Source organism: Pseudophryne corroboree, chromosome 8, assembly GCF_028390025.1.
Source record: "Pseudophryne corroboree isolate aPseCor3 chromosome 8, aPseCor3.hap2, whole genome shotgun sequence".
In the NCBI taxonomy this organism is placed as follows: Eukaryota; Metazoa; Chordata; class Amphibia; order Anura; family Myobatrachidae; genus Pseudophryne; species Pseudophryne corroboree.
This window is the reverse complement of record NC_086451.1, coordinates 416,732,859-416,756,626: the sequence shown is the minus strand read 5'-3', so window position 1 is coordinate 416,756,626 and position 23,768 is coordinate 416,732,859. Positions and strand designations below refer to the sequence as shown.

The following is a 23,768-nucleotide window of genomic DNA, read 5'->3' as shown; positions in this document are numbered from 1 at the left end:
GGGCGACAGCGGAAGCAGTCCACTGACCAGTAAATCCCTTCCTCTTGTAACCAAGCTCACGCAAACCACCCCACCAACTCCCTCAGTGTCAATTTCCTCCTTCCCCAGGAATGCCAATAGTCCTGCAGGCCATGTCACTGGCAATTCTGACGAGTCCTCTCCTGCCTGGGATTCCTCCGATGCATCCTTGAGTGTAACGCCTACTGCTGCTGGCGCTGCTGTTGTTGCTGCTGGGAGTCGATGGTCATCCCAGAGGGGAAGTCGTAAGACCACTTTTACTACTTCCACCAAGCAATTGACTGTCCAACAGTCCTTTGCGAGGAAGATGAAATATCACAGCAGTCATCCTGCTGCAAAGCGGATAACTGAGGCCTTGGCATCCTGGGCGGTGAGAAACGTGGTTCCGGTATCCATCATTACTGCAGAGCCAACTATAGACTTGATTGAGGTACTGTGTCCCCGGTACCAAATACCATCTAGGTTCCATTTCTCTAGGCAGGCGATACCGAAAATGTACACAGACCTCAGAAAAAGACTCACCAGTGTCCTAAAAAATGCAGTTGTACCCAATGTCCACTTAACCACGGACATGTGGACAAGTGGAGCAGGGCAGACTCAGGACTATATGACTGTGACAGCCCACTGGGTAGATGTATTGACTCCCGCCGCAAGAACAGCAGCGGCGGCACCAGTAGCAGCATCTCGCAAACGCCAACTCTTTCCTAGGCAGGCTACGCTTTGTATCACCGCTTTCCAGAATACGCACACAGCTAAAAACCTCTTACGGCAACTGAGGAAGATCATCGCAGAATGGCTTACCCCAATTGGACTCTCCTGTGGATTTGTGGCATCGGACAACGCCAGCAATATTGTGTGTGCATTAAATATGGGCAAATTCCAGCACGTCCCATGTTTTGCACATACCTTGAATTTGGTGGTGCAGAATTATTTAAAAAACGAGAGGGGCGTGCAAGAGATGCTGTCGGTGGCCAGAAGAATTGCGGGACACTTTCGGCGTACAGGCACCACGTACAGAAGACTGGAGCAACACCAAAAACGCCTGAACCTGCCCTGCCATCATCTGAAGCAAGAAGTGGTAACGAGGTGGAATTCAACCCTCTATATGCTTCAGAGGTTGGAGGAGCAGCAAAAGGCCATTCAAGCCTATACAACTGACCACGATATAGGAGGTGGAATGCACCTGTCTCAAGCGCAGTGGAGAATGATTTCAACGTTGTGCAAGGTTCTGCAACCTTTTGAACTTGCCACACGTGAAGTCAGTTCAGACACTGCCAGCCTGAGTCAGGTCATTCCCCTCATCAGGCTTTTGCAGAAGAAGCTGGAGACATTGAAGGAGGAGCTAACACTGAGCGATTCCGCTAGGCATGTGGGACTTGTGGATGGAGCCCTTAATTCGCTTAACAAGGATTCACGGGTGGTCAATCTGTTGAAATCAGAGCACTACATTTTGGCCACCGTGCTCGATCCTAGATTTAAAACCTACGTTGTATCTCTCTTTCCGGCAGACACAAGTCTGCAGGGGTTCAAAGAACTGCTGGTGAGAAAATTGTCAAGTCAAGCGGAACGCGACCTGTCAACATCTCCTCCTTCACATTCTCCCGCAACTGGGGGTGCGAGGAAAAGGCTCAGAATTCCGAGCCCACCCGCTGGCGGTGATGCAGGGCAGTCTGGAGCGACTGCTGATGCTGACATCTGGTCCGGACTGAAGGACCTGACAACGATTACGGACATGTCGTCTACTGTCACTGCATATGATTCTCTCACCATTGAAAGAATGGTGGAGGATTATATGAGTGACCGCATCCAAGTAGGCACGTCAGACAGTCCGTACGTATACTGGCAGGAAAAAGAGGCAATTTGGAGGCCCTTGCACAAACTGGCTTTATTCTACCTAAGTTGCCCTCCCACAAGTGTGTACTCCGAAAGAGTGTTTAGTGCCGCCGCTCACCTTGTCAGAATTCGGCGTACGAGGTTACTTCCAGAAAATGTGGAGAAGATGATGTTCATTAAAATGAATTATAATCAATTCCTCCATGGAGACATTCACCAGCAGCAATTGCCTCCACAAAGTACACAGGGAGCTGTGATGGTGGATTCCAGTGGGGACGAATTGATAATCTGTGAGGAGGGGGATGTACACGGTGATGAATTGGAGGATGATGATGAGGTGGACATCTTGCCTCTGTAGAGCCAGTTTGTGCAAGGAGAGATTAATTGCTTCTTTTTCGGTGGGGGTCCAAACCAACCCGTCATTTCAGTCACAGTCGTGTGGCAGACCCTGTCACTGAAATGATGGGTTGGTTAAAGTGTGCATGTCCTGTTTATACAACATAAGGGTGGGTGGGAGGGCCCAAGGACAATTCCATCTTGCACCTCTTTTTTCTTTCATTTTTCTGTGCGTCATGTGCTGTTTGGGGAGTGTTTTTTGGAAGGGCCATCCTGCGTGACACTGCAGTGCCACTCCTAGATGGGCCAGGTGTTTGTGTCGGCCACTAGGGTCGCTGAGCTTAGTCACACAGCTACCTCATTGCGCCTCTTTTTTTCTTTGCGTCATGTGCTGTTTGGGGAGTGTTTTTTGGAAGGGCCATCCTGCGTGACACTGCAGTGCCACTCCTAGATGGGCCAGGTGTTTGTGTCGGCCACTTGGGTCGCTGAGCTTAGTCATCCAGCGACCTCGGTGCAAATTTTAGGACTAAAAATAATATTGTGAGGTGTGAGGTGTTCAGAATAGACTGAAAATGAGTGGAAATTATGGTTATTGAGGTTAATAATACTTTGGGATCAAAATGACCCCCAAATTCTATGATTTAAGCTGTTTTTTAGGGTTTTTTGAAAAAAAACACCCGAATCCAAAACACACCCGAATCCGACAAAAAAAATTCGGTGAGGTTTTGCCAAAACGCGTTCGAACCCAAAACACGGCCACGGAACCGAACCCAAAACCAAAACACAAAACCCGAAAAATTTCCGGTGCACGAAACCCCCGCCCACCCGCTGATCCAGCGGCGCATTTGACCGATATATATATATTTTTTTTATTTTAACAACGGAGTTCGGTGTCGCAAGTATAAGGAGGCAGAGCTGTCTCCTTACATTGCCAGGCTGCTGGGCTGTCTGTCTGCATGTAGGGGGAGCTGCAGCGGGCAGCTCCTCTTAGGCATTCTCGGGCTGGCTGAAGCAGCGATCGTCTCTAGTGAGAGATCATCTGCAGGTGCGTTACGCCGCGGAGAGGGGGAGCTCTAATAAATTTTGCTGATTGGTGACCCATTAGCCGGGGAGGGGTAGGGGGGCCAGCGTTTTATAGTAAATTATGGTGGCTACTGACTAATGAATATATACGTAAGTTATGGTGGCTTATGTATAGTGGCTGCTTTTTATGTTTATGTGAAACAGGTGTGTGTATAATATATAGGTGTGTGTATATACTGTGTGTATGTGTGCTATTTGTGTGTATGTAAGTATGCTGCATGTGTGTGTATATCATGTGTCTGTATGCTACTGTATGTGTGTGTCTGCTTTATGTACGTATCGTATGTATGTATGTATGTATGTAGGTATGCTGCTCTGTGTATATATGTATACTATATGTGTGTGTGTGTGTGTGTGTGTGTGTGTGTGTGTGTATTTGTATGCTGTGTGTATGTAAGCTATGTGTGTGTTGTGTACGCTGTGTGTATGTATACTGTGTGTATGTAATATGTATGCTATGTGTGTGTTTGTAAATATGCTGTGTGTATATACTGTATGTGTGTGTGTGTGTGTGTGTGTGTGTGTGTGTGTATGTTTGTCTGTGTATGTATAGACATATGTATGCACATATGCATCTATAGCAACTAGGCGACATGCTATAATGTGGTTTCATTATTAAAAGCTCCCAGAAGTGCCAACCACTGTTTTTGCTAAATCTATAAATATGGTGTGATATAGAGAGACTGGTGCGGTATAGAGAGACTGGTGTGGTGTACAAAGACTGGTGCGGTATAGAGAGACTGTTGCGGTATTGAGCGACTGGTGTGATATAGAGAGTCTGGTGCGGTATAGAGAGACTGGTGTGGTATACAGAGACTGGTGCGGTATAAAGAGACTGGTGCGGTATAAAGAAACTGGTGTGGTACAGAGAGACTGGTGTGGTACAGAGAGACTGGTGTGGTATACAGAGACTGGTGTGGTATACAGAGACTGTTGTGGTATACAGAGACTGGTGCGATATAGAGAGACTGGTGCGATATAGAGAGAGTGGTGCGATATAGAGAGACTGGTGTGGTATACAGAGACTGGTGTGGTATAGAGAGATTGGTGTGGTATACAGAGACTGTTGCGGTATAGAGACGGGTGTGGTATAGAGAGACTGGTGCGGTATAGAGAGACTGGTGTGATATAGAGAGACTGGTGTGGTATAGTGAGACTGGTGCGGTATAGAGACTGGTGTGGTATCGAGCGACTGGTGTGATATAGAGAGACTGGTGTGGTATAGTGAGACTGGTGTGGTATAGAGCAGGGACGTGCGGTGAGCTAAATGGTTCAGAAGGCACTGGCGAGAGACTGGTGTGGTATAGAGAGACTGGTGCGGTATAGAGAGACTGGTGCGGTATAGAGAGACTGGTGTGGTATACAGAGACTGATGCGATATAGAGAGACTGGTGCGGTGTAGAGAGACTGGTGCGGTATACAGAGACAGGTGCTGTATAATGAGACAGGGGCTGTATAATGAGACAGGTGCGGTATAGAGAGACTGGTGTGATATAGAGAGACTGGTGCGGTATAGAGAGACTGGTGCGGTATAGAGAGACTGGTGTGGTATAGAGAGACTGTTGTGATATAGAGAGACTGGTGCGGTATAGAGAGAATCGTGCGATATAGAGAGACTGGTGCGGTATAGAGAGACTGGTGTGATATAGAGAGACTGGTGCGGTATAGAGAGACTGGTGTGGTATAGAGAGACTGGTACAGTATATAGAGACTGGTGCGGTATAGAGAGACTGGTGTGATATAGAGAGACTGGTGGGTATCGAGCGACTGGTGTGATATAGAGAGACTGGTGCGGTATTGAGCGACTGGTGTAATATAGTGAGACTGGTGTGGGATAGAGAGACTGGTGTGGGATAGAGAGACTGGTGTGGTATAGAGAGACTGGTGAGGTATAGAGAGACTGGTGTGGTATACACAGACTGGTGCGGTATAGAGAGACTGGTGCGGTATACAGAGACTGATGTGGTTGTGGTATAGAGAGACTGGTATGGTATACAGAGACTGGTGTGGTATATAGAGACTGGTGTGGTATACAGAGACTGGTGTAGCATGGTGAGACTGGTGTGGTATAGTGATACTGGTGTGGTATAGTGAGACTTGTGTGGTACAGAGAGACTGGTGTGGTATAGAGAGACTGCTGTGGTATACAGAGACTGGTGTGGTATACAGAGACTGGTTTGGTGTAGAGAGACTGGCGTGGTATAGAGACTGGTGTAGTATAGAGAGACTGGTGTGGTATACAGAGACTGGTGTAGCATGGTGATATTGGTGTGGTATACAGAGACTGGTGTAGCATGGTGAGACTGGTGTGGTATAGAGAGACTGGTGTAGCATGGTGAGATTGGTGTGATATACAGATACTGGTGTGGTATACAGAGACTGGTGTAGCATGGTGAGATTGGTGTGTTATACAGAGACTGGTGTAGCATGGTGAGACTGGTGTAGTATAGAGAGACTGGTGTAGCATGGTGAGATTGGTGTGGTATACAGATACTGGTGTGGTATAGAGAGACTGGTGTAGCATGGTGAGATTGGTGTGGTATACAGATACTGGTGTGGTATAGAGAGACTGGTGTAGCATGGTGAGACTGATGACCCCCTGGGGCTGCAACTCTCCCCTTGTCAAGTTATGGAGAACTTACTACAATCGTAGTTATTGGTAAATACTGAAACACTGTCACAGTATACCTGGCAGGTGCCCAAGCTGCATACTGTTAAATATCTCTATTGACAGCAAAAAAACAACAATACTGAGCATATGGTGCTGGACGCTGCGCAGTGATATTGGGAGGAGGCGCTTTCTGATAAGTCTATGCATTACATTTCTCTCATAGTGCAGCAGTGCTCCTCACAGTAGCTGTAGGAGGAGGCACTCGCAGTAGGTCTGTGCTTGACATGCCTCTCGTAGTGCAGCAGTGCTCCTCACAGTAGCTGTAGGAGGAGGCACTCGCAGTAGGTCTGTGATTGACATGCCTCTCGTAGTGCAGCAGTGCTCCTCACAGTAGCTGTAGGAGGAGGCACTCGCAGTAGGTCTGTGTTTGACATGCCTCTCATAGTGCAGCAGTGCTCCTCACAGTAGCTGTAGGAGGAGGCACTCCGCAGTAGGTCTGTGTTTGACATGCCTCTCGTAGTGCAGCAGTGCTCCTCACAGTAGCTGTAGGAGGAGGCACTCTGCAGTAGGTCTGTGCTTGACATGCCTCTCGTAGTGCAGCAGTGCTCCTCACAGTAGCTGTAGGAGGAGGCACTCGCAGTAGGTCTGTGTTTGACATGCCTCTCATAGTGCAGCAGTGCTCCTCACAGTAGCTGTAGGAGGAGGCACTCCGCAGTAGGTCTGTGTTTGACATGCCTCTCGTAGTGCAGCAGTGCTCCTCACAGTAGCTGTAGGAGGAGGCACTCTGCAGTAGGTCTGTGCGTGGCATGCCTCTCGTAGTGCAGCAGTGCTCCTCACAGTAGCTGTAGGAGGAGGCACTTAGAGATGAGCGCCTGAAATTTTTCGGGTTTTGTGTTTTGGTTTTGGGTTCGGTTCCGCGGCCGTGTTTTGGGTTCGACCGCGTTTTGGCAAAACCTCACCGAATTTTTTTTGTCGGATTCGGGTGTGTTTTGGATTCGGGTGTTTTTTTTAAAAAACACTAAAAAACAGCTTAAATCATAGAATTTGGGGGTCATTTTGATCCCATATTATTATTAACCTCAAAAACCATAATTTCCACTCATTTTCAGTCTATTCTGAATACCTCACACCTCACAATATTATTTTTAGTCCTAAAATTTGCACCAAGGTCGCTGGATGACTAAGCTAAGCGACACTAGTGGCCGACACAAACACCTGGCCCATCTAGGAGTGGCACTGCAGTGTCACGCAGGATGTCCCTTCCAAAAAACCCTCCTCAATCAGCACATGACGCAAAGAAAAAAAGAGGCGCAATGAGGTAGCTGACTGTGTGAGTAAGATAAGCGACCCTAGTGGCCGACACAAACACCGGGCCCATTTAGGAGTGGCACTGCAGTGTCACGCAGGATGTCCCTTCCAAAAAACCCTCCCCAATCAGCACATGACGCATAGAAAAAAAGAGGCGCAATGAGGTAGCTGACTGTGTGAGTAAGATAAGCGACCCTAGTGGCCGACACAAACACCGGGCCCATTTAGGAGTGGCACTGCAGTGTCACGCAGGATGTCCCTTCCAAAAAACCCTCCCCAATCAGCACATGACGCAAAGAAAAAAAGAGGCGCAATGAGGTAGCTGACTGTGTGAGTAAGATTAGCGACCCTAGTGGCCGACACAAACACCGGGCCCATTTAGGAGTGGCACTGCAGTGTCACGCAGGATGTCCCTTCCAAAAAACCCTCCCCAATCAGCACATGACGCAAAGAAAAAAAGAGGCGCAATGAGGTAGCTGACTGTGTGAGTAAGATTAGCGACCCTAGTGGCCGACACAAACACCGGGCCCATTTAGGAGTGGCACTGCAGTGTCACGCAGGATGTCCCTTCCAAAAAACCCTCCCCAAACAGCACATGACGCAAAGAAAAATAAAAGAAAAAAGAGGTGCAAGATGGAATTGTCCTTGGGCCCTCCCACCCACCCTTATGTTGTATAAACAAAACAGGACATGCACACTTTAACCAACCCATCATTTCAGTGACAGGGTCTGCCACACGACTGTGACTGATATGACGGGTTGGTTTGGACCCCCCCCAAAAAAGAAGCAATTAATCTCTCCTTGCACAAACTGGCTCTACAGAGGCAAGATGTCCACCTCATCATCACCCTCCGATATATCACCGTGTACATCCCCCTCCTCACAGATTATCAATTCGTCCCCACTGGAATCCACCATCTCAGCTCCCTGTGTACTTTGTGGAGGCAATTGCTGCTGGTCAATGTCTCCGCGGAGGAATTGATTATAATTCATTTTAATGAACATCATCTTCTCCACATTTTCTGGATGTAACCTCGCACGCCGATTGCTGACAAGGTGAGCGGCGGCACTAAACACTCTTTCGGAGTACACACTTGTGGGAGGGCAACTTAGGTAGAATAAAGCCAGTTTGTGCAATGGCCTCCAAATTGCCTCTTTTTCCTGCCAGTATAAGTATGGACTGTGTGACGTGCCTACTTGGATGCGGTCACTCATATAATCCTCCACCATTCTTTCAATGGTGAGAGAATCATATGCAGTGACAGTAGACGACATGTCCGTAATCGTTGTCAGGTCCTTCAGTCCGGACCAGATGTCAGCATCAGCAGTCGCTCCAGACTGCCCTGCATCACCGCCAGCGGGTGGGCTCGGAATTCTGAGCCTTTTCCTCGCACCCCCAGTTGCGGGAGAATGTGAAGGAGGAGATGTTGACAGGTCGCGTTCCGCTTGACTTGACAATTTTCTCACCAGCAGGTCTTTCAACCCCAGCAGACTTGTGTCTGCCGGAAAGAGAGATCCAAGGTAGGCTTTAAATCTAGGATCGAGCACGGTGGCCAAAATGTAGTGCTCTGATTTCAACAGATTGACCACCCGTGAATCCTTGTTAAGCGAATTAAGGGCTCCATCCACAAGTCCCACATGCCTAGCGGAATCGCTCCGTGTTAGCTCCTCCTTCAATGTCTCCAGCTTCTTCTGCAAAAGCCTGATGAGGGGAATGACCTGACTCAGGCTGGCAGTGTCTGAACTGACTTCACGTGTGGCAAGTTCAAAGGGCATCAGAACCTTGCACAACGTTGAAATCATTCTCCACTGCGCTTGAGACAGGTGCATTCCACCTCCTATATCGTGCTCAATTGTATAGGCTTGAATGGCCTTTTGCTGCTCCTCCAACCTCTGAAGCATATAGAGGGTTGAATTCCACCTCGTTACCACTTCTTGCTTCAGATGATGGCAGGGCAGGTTCAGTAGTTTTTGGTGGTGCTCCAGTCTTCTGTACGTGGTGCCTGTACGCCGAAAGTGTCCCGCAATTTTTCTGGCCACCGACAGCATCTCTTGCACGCCCCTGTCGTTTTTTAAATAATTCTGCACCACCAAATTCAAGGTATGTGCAAAACATGGGACGTGCTGGAATTTGCCCATATTTAATGCACACACAATATTGCTGGCGTTGTCCGATGCCACAAATCCACAGGAGAGTCCAATTGGGGTAAGCCATTCCGCGATGATCTTCCTCAGTTGCCGTAAGAGGTTTTCAGCTGTGTGCGTATTCTGGAAACCGGTGATACAAAGCGTAGCCTGCCTAGGAAAGAGTTGGCGTTTGCGAGATGCTGCTACTGGTGCCGCCGCTGCTGTTCTTGCGGCGGGAGTCCATACATCTACCCAGTGGGCTGTCACAGTCATATAGTCCTGACCCTGCCCTGCTCCACTTGTCCACATGTCCGTGGTTAAGTGGACATTGGGTACAACTGCATTTTTTAGGACACTGGTGAGTCTTTTTCTGACGTCCGTGTACATTCTCGGTATCGCCTGCCTAGAGAAGTGGAACCTAGATGGTATTTGGTAACGGGGGCACACTGCCTCAATAAATTGTCTAGTTCCCTGTGAACTAACGGCGGATACCGGACGCACGTCTAACACCAACATAGTTGTCAAGGCCTCAGTTATCCGCTTTGCAGCAGGATGACTGCTGTGATATTTCATCTTCCTCGCAAAGGACTGTTGAACAGTCAATTGCTTACTGGAAGTAGTACAAGTGGGCTTACGACTTCCCCTCTGGGATGACCATCGACTCCCAGCAGCAACAACAGCAGCGCCAGCAGCAGTAGGCGTTACACGCAAGGATGCATCGGAGGAATCCCAGGCAGGAGAGGACTCGTCAGAATTGCCAGTGACATTGCCTGCAGGACTATTGGCATTCCTGGGGAAGGAGGAAATTGACACTGAGGGAGTTGGTGGGGTGGTTTGCGTGAGCTTGGTTACAAGAGGAAGGGATTTACTGGTCAGTGGACTGCTTCCGCTGTCACCCAAAGTTTTTGAACTTGTCACTGACTTATTATGAATGCGCTGCAGGTGACGTATAAGGGAGGATGTTCCGAGGTGGTTAACGTCCTTACCCCTACTTATTACAGCTTGACAAAGGGAACACACGGCTTGACACCTGTTGTCCGCATTTCTGTTGAAATAGTTCCACACCGAAGAGCTGATTTTTTTGGTATTTTCACCAGGCATGTCAACGGCCATATTCCTCCCACGGACAACAGGTGTCTCCCCGGGTGCCTGACTTAAACAAACCACCTCACCATCAGAATCCTCCTGGTCAATTTCCTCCCCAGCGCCAGCAACACCCATATCCTCCTCATCCTGGTGTACTTCAACACTGACATCTTCAATCTGACTATCAGGAACTGGACTGCGGGTGCTCCTTCCAGCACTTGCAGGGGGCGTGCAAATGGTGGAAGGCGCATGCTCTTCACGTCCAGTGTTGGGAAGGTCAGGCATCGCAACCGACACAATTGGACTCTCCTTGTGGATTTGGGATTTCGAAGAACGCACAGTTCTTTGCGGTGCTACTGCTTTTGCCAGCTTGAGTCTTTTCATTTTTCTAGCGAGAGGCTGAGTGCCTCCATCCTCATGTGAAGCTGAACCACTAGCCATGAACATAGGCCAGGGCCTCAGCCGTTCCTTGCCACTCCGTGTGGTAAATGGCATATTGGCAAGTTTACGCTTCTCCTCCGACAATTTTATTTTAGGTTTTGGAGTCCTTTTTTTACTGATATTTGGTGTTTTGGATTTGACATGCTCTGTACTATGACATTGGGCATCGGCCTTGGCAGACGACGTTGCTGGCATTTCATCGTCTTGGCCATGACTAGTGGCAGCAGCTTCAGCACGAGGTGGAAGTGGATCTTGATCTTTCCCTAATTTTGGAACCTCAACATTTTTGTTCTCCATATTTTAATAGGCACAACTAAAAGGCACCTCAGGTAAACAATGGAGATGGATGGATACTAGTATACAATTATGGACGGACTGCCGAGTGCCGACACAGAGGTAGCTACAGCCGTGAACTACCGTACTGTGTCTGCTGCTAATATAGACTGGTTGATAAAGAGATGTCGTAGTATGTATGTATGAAGAAGAAAGAAAAAAAAACCACAGTTAGGTGGTATACAATTATGGACGGACTGCCGAGTGCCGACACAGAGGTAGCCACAGCCGTGAACTACCGTACTGTACTGTGTCTGCTGCTAATATAGACTGGTTGATAAAGAGATGTCGTAGTATGTATGTATGAAGAAGAAAGAAAAAAAAACCACGGGTAGGTGGTATACAATTATGGACGGACTGCCGAGTGCCGACACAGAGGTAGCCACAGCCGTGAACTACCGTACTGTACTGTGTCTGCTGCTAATATAGACTGGTTGATAAAGAGATGTAGTAGTATGTATGTATAAAGAAGAAAGAAAAAAAAACCACGGGTAGGTGGTATACAATTATGGACGGACTGCCGAGTGCCGACACAGAGGTAGCCACAGCCGTGAACTACCGTACTGTACTGTGTCTGCTGCTAATATAGACTGGTTGATAAAGAGATGTCGTAGTATGTATGTATGAAGAAGAAAGAAAAAAAAACCTCGGTTAGGTGGTATACAATTATGGACGGACTGCCGAGTGCCGACACAGAGGTAGCCACAGCCGTGAACTACCGTACTGTACTGTGTCTGCTGCTAATATAGACTGGTTGATAAAGAGATGTCGTAGTATGTATGTATAAAGAAGAAAGAAAAAAAAACCACGGTTAGGTGGTATACAATTATGGACGGACTGCCGAGTGCCGACACAGAGGTAGCCACAGCCGTGAACTACCGTACTGTACTGTGTCTGCTGCTAATATAGACTGGTTGATAAAGAGATGTCGTAGTATGTATGTATGAAGAAGAAAGAAAAAAAAACCACGGTTAGGTGGTATACAATTATGGACGGACTGCCGAGTGCCGACACAGAGGTAGCCACAGCCATGAACTACCGTACTGTACTGTGTCTGCTGCTAATATAGACTGGTTGATAAAGAGATGTCGTAGTATGTATGTATAAAGAAGAAAGAAAAAAAAAACACGGTTAGGTGGTATACAATTATGGACGGACTGCCGAGTGCCGACACAGAGGTAGCCACAGCCGTGAACTACCGTACTGTACTGTGTCTGCTGCTAATATAGACTGGTTGATAAAGAGATGTAGTAGTATGTATGTATAAAGAAGAAAGAAAAAAAAACCACGGGTAGGTGGTATACAATTATGGATGGACTGCCGAGTGCCGACACAGAGGTAGCTACAGCCGTGAACTACCGTACTGTGTCTGCTGCGACTGGATGATAAATAATGATATAAAAAATATATATATATCACTACTGCAGCCGGACAGGTATATATATTATATAATGACGGACCTGCTGGACACTGTCTGTCAGCAGAATGAGTTTTTTATAGAATAAAAAAAAAAAACACCACACAAGTGAAGTCACACGACGAGTGTTTAACTTTTTCAGGCAATCACAATATAGTATACTACTAACTATACTGGTGGTCAGTGTGGTCAGGTCACTGGTCAGTCACACTGGCAGTGGCACTCCTGCAGCAAAAGTGTGCACTGTTTAATTTTAATATAATATGTACTCCTGGCTCCTGCTATAACCTATAACTGGCACTGCAGTGCTCCCCAGTCTCCCCCACAATTATAAGCTGTGTGAGCTGAGCACAGTCAGATATATAATATATACATAGATGATGCAGCACACTGGGCTGAGCAGTGCACACAGATATGGTATGTGACTGTCTTGTACTCCTGGCTCCTGCTATAACCTATAACTGGCACTGCAGTGCTCCCCAGTCTCCCCCACAATTATAAGCTGTGTGAGCTGAGCACAGTCAGATATATAATATATACATAGATGATGCAGGCATGCAGCACACTGGGCTGAGCAGTGCACACAGATATGGTATGTGACTGAGTCACTGTGTGTACCGTTTTTTTCAGGCAGAGAACGGATATATTAAATAAAACAACTGCACTGCTGGTGGTCACTGTGGTCAGTCACTAAACTCTGCACTCTCTTCTACAGTATCAGCCTCAGGTCAATCTCTCTCTCTCTCTCCTAATCTAAATGGAGAGGACGCCAGCCACGTCCTCTCCCTATCAATCTCAATGCACGTGTGAAAATGGCGGCGACGCGCGGCTCCTTATATAGAATCCGAGTCTCGCGAGAATCCGACAGCGTCATGATGACGTTCGGGCGCGCTCGGGTTAACCGAGCAAGGCGGGAAGATCCGAGTCGCTCGGACCCGTGAAAAAAAACATGAAGTTCGTGCGGGTTCGGATTCAGAGAAACCGAACCCGCTCATCTCTAGAGGCACTCCGCAGTAGGTATGTGCTTGACATGCCTCTCATAGTGCAGCAGTGCTCCTCACAGTAGCTGTAGGAGGAGGCACTCACAGTAGGTCTGTGTTTGACATGCCTCTCATAATGCAGCAGTGCTCCTCACAGTAGCTGTAGGAGGAGGCACTCGCAGTAGGTCTGTGTTTGACATGCCTCTCATAGTGCAGCAGTGCTCCTCACAGTAGCTGTAGGAGGAGGCACTCGCAGTAGGTCTGTGTTTGACATGCCTCTCATAGTGCAGCAGTGCTCCTCACAGTAGCTGTAGGAGGAGGCACTCTGCAGTAGGTCTGTGTTTGACATGCCTCTCATAATGCAGCAGTGCTCCTCACAGTAGCTGTAGGAGGAGGCACTCGCAGTAGGTCTGTGTTTGACATGCCTCTCATAATGCAGCAGTGCTCCTCACAGTAGCTGTAGGAGGAGGCACTCGCAGTAGGTCTGTGTTTGACATGCCTCTCATAGTGCAGCAGTGCTCCTCACAGTAGCTGTAGGAGGAGGCACTCCGCAGTAGGTCTGTGTTTGACATGCCTCTCATAATGCAGCAGTGCTCCTCACAGTAGCTGTAGGAGGAGGCACTCTGCAGTAGGTCTGTGTTTGACATGCCTCTCATAGTGCAGCAGTGCTCCTCACAGTAGCTGTAGGAGGAGGCACTCGCAGTAGGTCTGTGTTTGACATGCCTCTCATAATGCAGCAGTGCTCCTCACAGTAGCTGTAGGAGGAGGCACTCGCAGTAGGTCTGTGTTTGACATGCCTCTCATAATGCAGCAGTGCTCCTCACAGTAGCTGTAGGAGGAGGCACTCGCAGTAGGTCTGTGTTTGACATGCCTCTCATAATGCAGCAGTGCTCCTCACAGTAGCTGTAGGAGGAGGCACTCTGCAGTAGGTCTGTGTTTGACATGCCTCTCATAGTGCAGCAGTGCTCCTCACAGTAGCTGTAGGAGGAGGCACTCGCAGTAGGTCTGTGTTTGACATGCCTCTCATAGTGCAGCAGTGCTCCTCACAGTAGCTGTAGGAGGAGGCACTCCGCAGTAGGTCTGTGTTTGACATGCCTCTCGTAGTGTAGCAGTGCTCCTCACAGTAGCTGTAGGAGGAGGCACTCCGCAGTAGGTCTGTGTTTGACATGCCTCTCATAGTGCAGCAGTGCTCCTCACAGTAGCTGTAGGAGGAGGCACTCCGCAGTAGGTCTGTGTTTGACATGCCTCTCATAGTGCAGCAGTGCTCCTCACAGTAGCTGTAGGAGGAGGCACTCTGCAGTAGGTCTGTGTTTGACATGCCTCTCATAATGCAGCAGTGCTCCTCACAGTAGCTGTAGGAGGAGGCACTCGCAGTAGGTCTGTGTTTGACATGCCTCTCATAGTGCAGCAGTGCTCCTCACAGTAGCTGTAGGAGGAGGCACTCCGCAGTAGGTCTGTGTTTGACATGCCTCTCGTAGTGTAGCAGTGCTCCTCACAGTAGCTGTAGGAGGAGGCACTCGCAGTAGGTCTGTGTTTGACATGCCTCTCGTAGTGTAGCAGTGCTCCTCACAGTGACTGTAGGAGGAGGCACTCCGCAGTAGGTCTGTGTTTGACATGCCTCTCATAGTGCAGCAGTGCTCCTCACAGTAGCTGTAGGAGGAGGCACTCCGCAGTAGGTCTGTGTTTGACATGCCTCTCGTAGTGTAGCAGTGCTCCTCACAGTCACTGTAGGAGGTGGGCTCTGAGGAGTCTGTATGATACAGTTTAGCCCGACTCCTCACAGTGACAGAGGAAAAGGCTCTCTGATTATTTCTGTGCATGACACTATCATGGAGTAGCAGCATATATTTCTGTTCTCTGGGGTTTGCATTTATCTGGATACTGAGACTCAGATATTCTTGAAGCCTTATTGCATCTGTATGTCTTATGGAAAGTAGTGTGCAGGATAATACAGCTTGCCTCTGTCTCTCTAGGTCACAAGGTGCATCTTGGAGGTTCTAGCAGAGTCGCTGTCCACACCTGGGTCAGACAGGGTCAGCAGCAGCTGTCTCCGAGTACTCAAAGAAGGTTCTGTCCCTTTATATTTGATGGATCTCTGCTCACGGGCACAAGCCGGGAGTTTCTGCATAACGCACTACGTAGATTCCAATTTGCACATTTACCATTTATCTATCCTATTCTGACCCGAAACTTGGCCTGACCTGTTTTTCAGTGAAATTGGGTGTTTCAGGGTGACAACAGTGAAAGTGTTCCCCTTCTGTCTCTGCACTCCCAGACACTGTCACTGTGTTTGCCCCTTCTGTTTCTGCACACCCAGGCCCTGTCACTGTGTTCCCCTTCTGTCTCTGCGCACCTAGGCCATGTCACTGTGTGTACCACTTCTGTCTCTGTACACACAGGCACTGTCACTCTGTGTACCCGTTCTATCTCTGCGCACCCAGGCACTATAACTGTGTTCCCCTTCTGTCTCTGTGCACCTAGGCATTGTCACTGTGTTCCCCTTCTGTCTCTGCGCACCCAGGCACTGTCACTGTGTTCCCCTACTGTCTCTGCGCACCCAGGCACTGTCACTGTGTTCCCCTTCTGTCTCTACACACCCAGCCACTGTCACTGTATGTGCTCCTTCTGTTTCTGCACCCCCATGCGCTGTCACTGTGTGTACCCCTTCTGTCTCTTCACACCAAGCCACTGCCGCTCTGTGTACTCCTTCTGTCTCTGCACACACAGGCACTGACACTGTGCCTACCCCTTCTGTCTCTGCACACTCAGGCAATGTCACTGTGTATACCCCTTCTGTATGTGCACTACCAGGCACTGTCACTGTGTGTACCCCTTCTGTCTCTGCACACTCAGGCAATGTCACTGTGTGTACCCCTTCTGTCTCTGCACACTCAGGCACTGTCACTGTGTTCCCCTTCTGTCTCTGCGCACCCAGGCACTGTCACTGTGTTCCCCTTCTGTCTCTGCACACTCAGGCAATGTCACTGTGTGTACCCCTTCTGTCTCTACAGCCCCAGGCACTGTCACTGTGTGTACCACTTCTGTCTCTGCACACTCAGGCAATGTCACTGTGTGTACCCCTTCTGTCTCTGCGCACCAGGCACTGTCACTGTGTGTACCCCTTTTGTCTCTGCACCCCCAGACACTATCACTGTGTGTATACCTTCTGTCTCTGCACACCAAGCCACTGTCACTATGTGTACTCCTTCGGTCTGTGCACAACCAGGCACTGTCACTTTGTGTACCACTTCTGTCTCTGCACACTCAGGCGATGTCACTGTGTGTACCCCTTCTGTCTCTGCGCACCAGGCACTGTCACTCTGTGTACCCCTTCTGTCTCTGCACACCAAGCCACTGTCACTGTGTGTACCCCTTCTGTCTCTGCGCACCAGGCACTGTCACTCTGTGTACCCCTTCTGTCTCTGCACACCCAGCCACTGTCACTGTGTTCCCCTTCTGTCTCTGCGCACCCAGGCACTGTCACTGTGTTCCCCTTCTGTCTCTGCGCACCAGGCACTGTCACTGTGTGTACCCCTTCTGTCTCTGCGCACCAGGCACTGTCACTCTGTGTACCCCTTCTGTCTCTGCACACCCAGCCACTGTCACTGTGTTCCCCTTCTGTCTCTGCGCACCCAGGCACTGTCACTGTGTTCCCCTTCTGTCTCTGCGCACCCAGGCACTGTCACTGTGTTCCCCTTCTGTCTCTGCACACTCAGGCAATGTCACTGTGTGTACCCCTTCTGTCTGTGCACAACCAGGCATTGTCACTGTGTGTACCCCTTCTGTCTGTGCACAACCAGGCACTGTTACTGTGTTCCCCTTCTGTCTCTACAGCCCCAGGCACTGTCACTGTATGTACCCCTTTCTTTCTCTGCACATCCAGCCACTGTCACTGTGTTCCCCTTCTGTCTCTGCGCACCAGGCACTGTCACTGTGTTCCCCTTCTGTCTCTGTGTACCCAGGCACTGACACTGTGTGTACCCCTTCTGTCTCTCCACACCCAGGCACTGTCACTGTGTGTACCCCTTTTGTCTCTGCACCCCCAGACACTATCACTGTGTGTATACCTTCTGTCTCTGCACACCAAGCCACTGTCACTATGTGTACTCCTTCGGTCTGTGCACAACCAGGCACTGTCACTGTGTGTACCACTTCTGTCTCTGCACACTCAGGCGATGTCACTGTGTGTACCCCTTCTGTCTCTGCGCACCAGGCACTGTCACTCTGTGTACCCCTTCTGTCTCTGCACACCCAGCCACTGTCACTGTGTTCCCCTTCTGTCTCTGTGTACCCAGGCACTGTCACTGTGTGCACCCCTTCAGTCTCTCCACACCCAGACACTGTCACTGTGTGTACCCCTTCTGTCTCTGCGCACCCAGGCACTGTTACTGTGTGTACCCCTTCTGTCTCTGCACACTCAGGCAATGTCACTGTGTGTACCCCTTCTGTCTGTGCACAACCAGGCATTGTCACTGTGTGTACCCCTTCTGTCTGTGCACAACCAGGCACTGTTACTGTGTTCCCCTTCTGTCTCTACAGCCCCAGGCACTGTCACTGTATGTACCCCTTTCTTTCTCTGCACATCCAGCCACTGTCACTGTGTTCCCCTTCTGTCTCTCCACACCCAGGCACTGTCACTGTGTGTACTCCTTCTGTCTGTGCACAACCAGGCACTGTTACTGTGTTCCCCTTCTGTCTCTACAGCCCCAGGCACTGTCACTGTGTGTACCCCTTCTGTCTCTGCGCACCAGGCACTGTCACTGTGTTCCCCTTCTGTCTCTGTGTACCCAGGCACTGACACTGTGTGTACCCCTTCTGTCTCTCCACACCCAGGCACTGTCACTGTGTGTACCCCTTCTGTCTCTCCACACCCAGGCACTGTCACTGTGTGTACTCCTTCGGTCTGTGCACAACCAGGCACTGTAACTGTGTGTAACACTTCTGTCTCGGCACACCAAGCCACTGTCACTGTGTTCCCCTTCTGTCTTTGTGTACCCAGGCACTGTCACTGTGTGTACCCCTCCTGTCTCTACACACCCAGGCACTGTCACTGTGTGTGCCCCTTCTGTCTCTACACACCCAGGCACTGTCACTGTGTGTGCCCCTTCTGTCTCTGCACCCCCAGGCACTGTCACTGTGTGTACCCCTTCTGTCTCTACACACCCAGGCACTGTCACTGTGTACCCCTTCTGTCTCTGCACCCCCAGGCACTGTCACTGTGTTCCCCTTCTGTCTTTGTGTACCCAGGCACTGTCACTGTGTGTACCCCTCCTGTCTCTACACACCCAGGCACTGTCACTGTGTGTGCCCCTTCTGTCTCTACACACCCAGGCACTGTCACTGTGTGTGCCCCTTCTGTCTCTGCACCCCCAGGCACTGTCACTGTGTGTACCCCTTCTGTCTGTGCACAACCAGGCATTGTCACTGTGTGTACCCCTTCTGTCTGTGCACAACCAGGCACTGTTACTGTGTTCCCCTTCTGTCTCTACAGCCCCAGGCACTGTCACTGTATGTACCCCTTTCTTTCTCTGCACATCCAGCCACTGTCACTGTGTTCCCCTTCTGTCTCTGTGTACCCAGGCACTGACACTGTGTGTACCCCTTCTGTCTCTCCACACCCAGGCACTGTCACTGTGTGTACCCCTTTTGTCTCTGCACCCCCAGACACTATCACTGTGTGTATACCTTCTGTCTCTGCACACCAAGCCACTGTCACTATGTGTACTCCTTCGGTCTGTGCACAACCAGGCACTGTCACTGTGTGTACCACTTCTGTCTCTGCACACTCAGGCGATGTCACTGTGTGTACCCCTTCTGTCTCTGCGCACCAGGCACTGTCACTCTGTGTACCCCTTCTGTCTCTGCACACCAAGCCACTGTCACTGTGTGTACCCCTTCTGTCTCTGCGCACCAGGCACTGTCACTCTGTGTACCCCTTCTGTCTCTGCACACCCAGCCACTGTCACTGTGTTCCCCTTCTGTCTCTGTGTACCCAGGCACTGTCACTGTGTGCACCCCTTCAGTCTCTCCACACCCAGACACTGTCACTGTGTGTACCCCTTCTGTCTCTGCACACTCAGGCAATGTCACTGTGTGTACTCCTTCTGTCTCTGCACACCCAGCCACTGTCACTGTGTTCCCCTTCTGTCTCTGTGTACCCAGGCACTGTTACTGTGTGTTCCCCTTCTGTCTCTGCACACTCAGGCAATGTCACTGTGTGTACCCCTTCTGTCTGTGCACAACCAGGCATTGTCACTGTGTGTACCCCTTCTGTCTGTGCACAACCAGGCACTGTTACTGTGTTCCCCTTCTGTCTCTACAGCCCCAGGCACTGTCACTGTATGTACCCCTTTCTTTCTCTGCACATCCAGCCACTGTCACTGTGTGTACTCCTTCGGTCTGTGCACAACCAGGCACTGTCACTGTGTGTACTCCTTCGGTCTGTGCACAACCAGGCACTGTCACTGTGTGTACCCCTTCTGTCTCTACACACCCAGGCACTGTCGCTGTGTGTACTCCTTCGGTCTGTGCACAACCAGGCACTGTCACTGTGTGTACCCCTTCTGTCTCTGCACCCCAGGCACTGTCACTGTGTGTACCCCTTCTGTCTCTGCACCCCCAGGCACTGTCACTGTGTGTACCCCTTCTGTCTCTGTACCCCAGGCACTGTCACCGTGTGTACACATTCTGTCTCTGTACCCCAGGCACTGTCACTGTGTGTACCCCTTCTGTCTGTGCACATCCAGCCACTGTCACTCTGTGTGCCCCTTCCCTCTCTGCACACTCAGGCACTGTTACTGTGTGTACCCCTTCTGTCTATGCACCCCCAGGCACTGTTACTGTGTGTACCCCTTCTGTCTCTGCGCACCCAGGCACTGTTACTGTGTGTACCCCTTCTGTCTCTGCACACTCAGGCAATGTCACTGTGTGTACCCCTTCTGTCTGTGCACAACCAGGCACTGTTACTGTGTTCCCCTTCTGTCTCTACAGCCCCAGGCACTGTCACTGTATGTACCCCTTTCTTTCTCTGCACATCCAGCCACTGTCACTGTGTTCCCCTTCTGTCTCTGTGTAACCAGGCACTGACACTGTGTGTACCCCTTCTGTCTCTCCACACCCAGGCACTGTCACTGTGTGTACTCCTTCGGTCTGTGCACAACCAGGCACTGTAACTGTGTGTACCACTTCTGTCTCGGCACACCAAGCCACTGTCACTGTGTTCCCCTTCTGTCTTTGTGTACCCAGGCACTGTCACTGTGTGTGCCCCTTCTGTCTCTGCACCCCCAGGCACTGTCACTGTGTGTACCCCTTCTGTCTCTACACACCCAGGCACTGTCACTGTGTGTACCCCTTCTGTCTCTGCACCCCCAGACACTATCACTGTGTGTACCCCTTCTGTCTCTGCACTCCAGGCACTGTCACTGTGTGTACCCCTTCTGTCTCTGCACCCCCAGGCACTGTCACTCTGTGTACCCCTTCTGTCTCTGCACTCCAGGCATTGTCACTGTGTGTACCCCTTCTGTCTCTGCACCCCCAGGCACTGTCACTCTGTGTACCCCTTCTGTCTCTGCTCTCCAGGCACTGTCACTGTGTGTACCCCTTCTGTCTCTGCACCCCCAGGCACTGTCACTCTGTGTACCCCTTCTGTCTCTGCACTCCAGGCACTGTCACTGTGTGTACCCCTTCTGTCTCTGCACCCCCAGGCACTGTCACTGTGTGTACCCTTTCTGTCTCTGCACTCCAGGCACTGTCACTGTGTGTACCCCTTCTGTCTCTGCACCCCCAGGCACTGTCACTGTGTGTACACATTCTGTCTCTGCACACCAAGCCACTGTCACTGTGTGTACCCCTTCTGTCTGTGCACATCCAGCCACTGTCACTGTGTGTACCCCTTCTGTCTGTGCACAACCAGGCACTGTTACTGTGTTCCCCTTCTGTCTCTACAGCCCCAGGCACTGTCACTGTATGTACCCCTTTCTTTCTCTGCACATCCAGCCACTGTCACTGTGTGTACTCCTTCGGTCTGTGCACAACCAGGCACTGTCACTGTGTGTACCCCTTCTGTCTCTGTACCCCAGGCACTGTCACTGTGTGTACACATTCTGTCTCTGTACCCCAGGCACTGTCACTGTGTGTTCTCCTTCGGTCTGTGCACAACCAGGCACTGTCACTGTGTGTACCCCTTCTGTCTCTACACACCCAGGCACTGTCGCTGTGTGTACTCCTTCGGTCTGTGCACAACCAGGCACTGTCACTGTGTGTACCCCTTCTGTCTCTGTACCCCAGGCACTGTCACTGTGTGTACACATTCTGTCTCTGTACCCCAGGCACTGACACTGTGTGTACCCCTTCTGTCTGTGCACATCCAGCCACTGTCACTCTGTGTGCCCCTTCCCTCTCTGCACACTCAGGCACTGTTACTGTGTGTACCCCTTCTGTCTCTGCACACCAAGCCACTGTCACTGTGTGTACACATTCTGTCTCTGCACACCCAGGCACTGTCACTGTGTGTACCCCTTCTGTCTCTGCACACTCAGGCAATGTCACTGTGTGTACCCCTTCTGTCTCTACAGCCCCAGGCACTGTCACTGTGTGTACCACTTCTGTCTCTGCACTCCAGGCACTGTCACTGTGTGTACTCCTTCTGTCTCTGCACCCCCAGGCACTGTCACTGTGTGTACCCCTTCTGTCTCTGCACCCACAGGCACTGTCACTGTGTGTATCCCTTCTGTCTCTTCACCCCCAGGCACTGTCACTGTGTGTACGCCTTTTGTCTCTGCACCCCCAGGTACTGTCACTGTGTGTACCCCTTCTGTCTCTGCACCCCCAGGCACTGTCACTGTGTGTACCCCATCTGTCTCTGCACACCCAGGCACTGTCACTGTGTGTGCTCCTTCTGTCTCTGCACCCCCAGGCACTGTCACTGTGTGTGCTCCTTCTGTCTCTGCACCCCAGGTACTGTCACTCTGTGTGCCCCTTCTGTCTCTGCACCCCCAGGTACTGTCACTCTGTGTACCCCTTCTGTCTCTGCGCACCCAGGCACTGTCACTATGTGTACCCCTTCTGTCTCTGCGCACCCAGGCACTGTCACTGTGTGTACCCCTTATGTCTCTGCACCCCAGGTACTGTCACTCTGTGTGCCCCTTCTGTCTCTGCACCCCCAGGTACTGTCACTCTGTGTACCCCTTCTGTCTCTGCGCACCCAGGCACTGTCACTATGTGTACCCCTTCTGTCTCTGCGCACCCAGGCACTGTCACTATGTGTACCCCTTCTGTCTCTGCGCACCCAGGCACTGTCACTATGTGTACCCCTTCTGTCTCTGCGCACCCAGGCACTGTCACTGTGTGTACCCCTTCTGTCTCTGCGCACCCAGGCACTGTCACTGTGTGTACCCCTTATGTCTCTGCACCCCCAGGTACTGTCACTCTGTGTACCCCTTCTGTCTCTGCGCACCCAGGCACTGTCACTGTGTGTACCCCTTCTGTCTCTGCGCACCCAGGCACTGTCACTATGTGTACCCCTTCTGTCTCTGCGCACCCAGGCACTGTCACTATGTGTACCCCTTCTGTCTCTGCACACCCAGGCACTGTCCCCATGGGGCATATTCAGTTAGCTTAACCAACCTGGTTTTGCCTCTTAAATTTCCACTTTAAATATCGTCCAGACTTGCTGGGATCATGCCGGTGCCTACGGCTTCTACCTGCAGACTGTTACATTCCCCCATGTTAGTGTGAGTGTTCTCTACACACTGATGGACGTGCCATGTATTACAGTGTGAATGTTTGCATTTTACAGATGAGCGACTGATCTCCATCCTGCGCCACCAGCATCTGCTCAGAGAATTGGAGGATCTGACACACCAAGGTAACCTGGACAGTAACTGGAGGCTTTGTTCCTGAAAGGGACTGGGGAAATATAGGGATCATTGGTTCTAAAGCTGTAAGAACAGGGCATGTTATTCCCAGGGCAGAACAGCGTATCCCCTGACAGCGTTCCTGTGGTGATTCCTGTAACAGCTAGGATACCAACACATAGGAGGAGACCCACAAATAGCCCTAGTCACATGTTTATACTAAATGCCTGCACTGCAAAGTTGAGCATGAAAATGAATATTGGGGGTCATTCCGAGTTGATCGCTCGCTGCCGATTTTCGCAGCGCAGCAATCAGGTGAAAAAATGGCATTTATGCGCATG

General features: G+C 50.5%; 1 protein-coding gene across 1 annotated transcript in view; it reads left to right on the top strand.

Moving 5' to 3' along the window:
• CCER2 (coiled-coil glutamate rich protein 2) overlaps positions 1-23,768 on the top strand; it is a 69,438-nt gene that overhangs the window by 23,959 nt on the left and 21,711 nt on the right. Inside the window, exons 3-4 of the mRNA XM_063937934.1 lie at positions 15,547-15,640; positions 23,370-23,438. Coding sequence (XP_063794004.1) covers positions 15,547-15,640; positions 23,370-23,438 — 163 coding nt within the window. The remainder of the gene's footprint in view (positions 1-15,546; positions 15,641-23,369; positions 23,439-23,768) is intronic.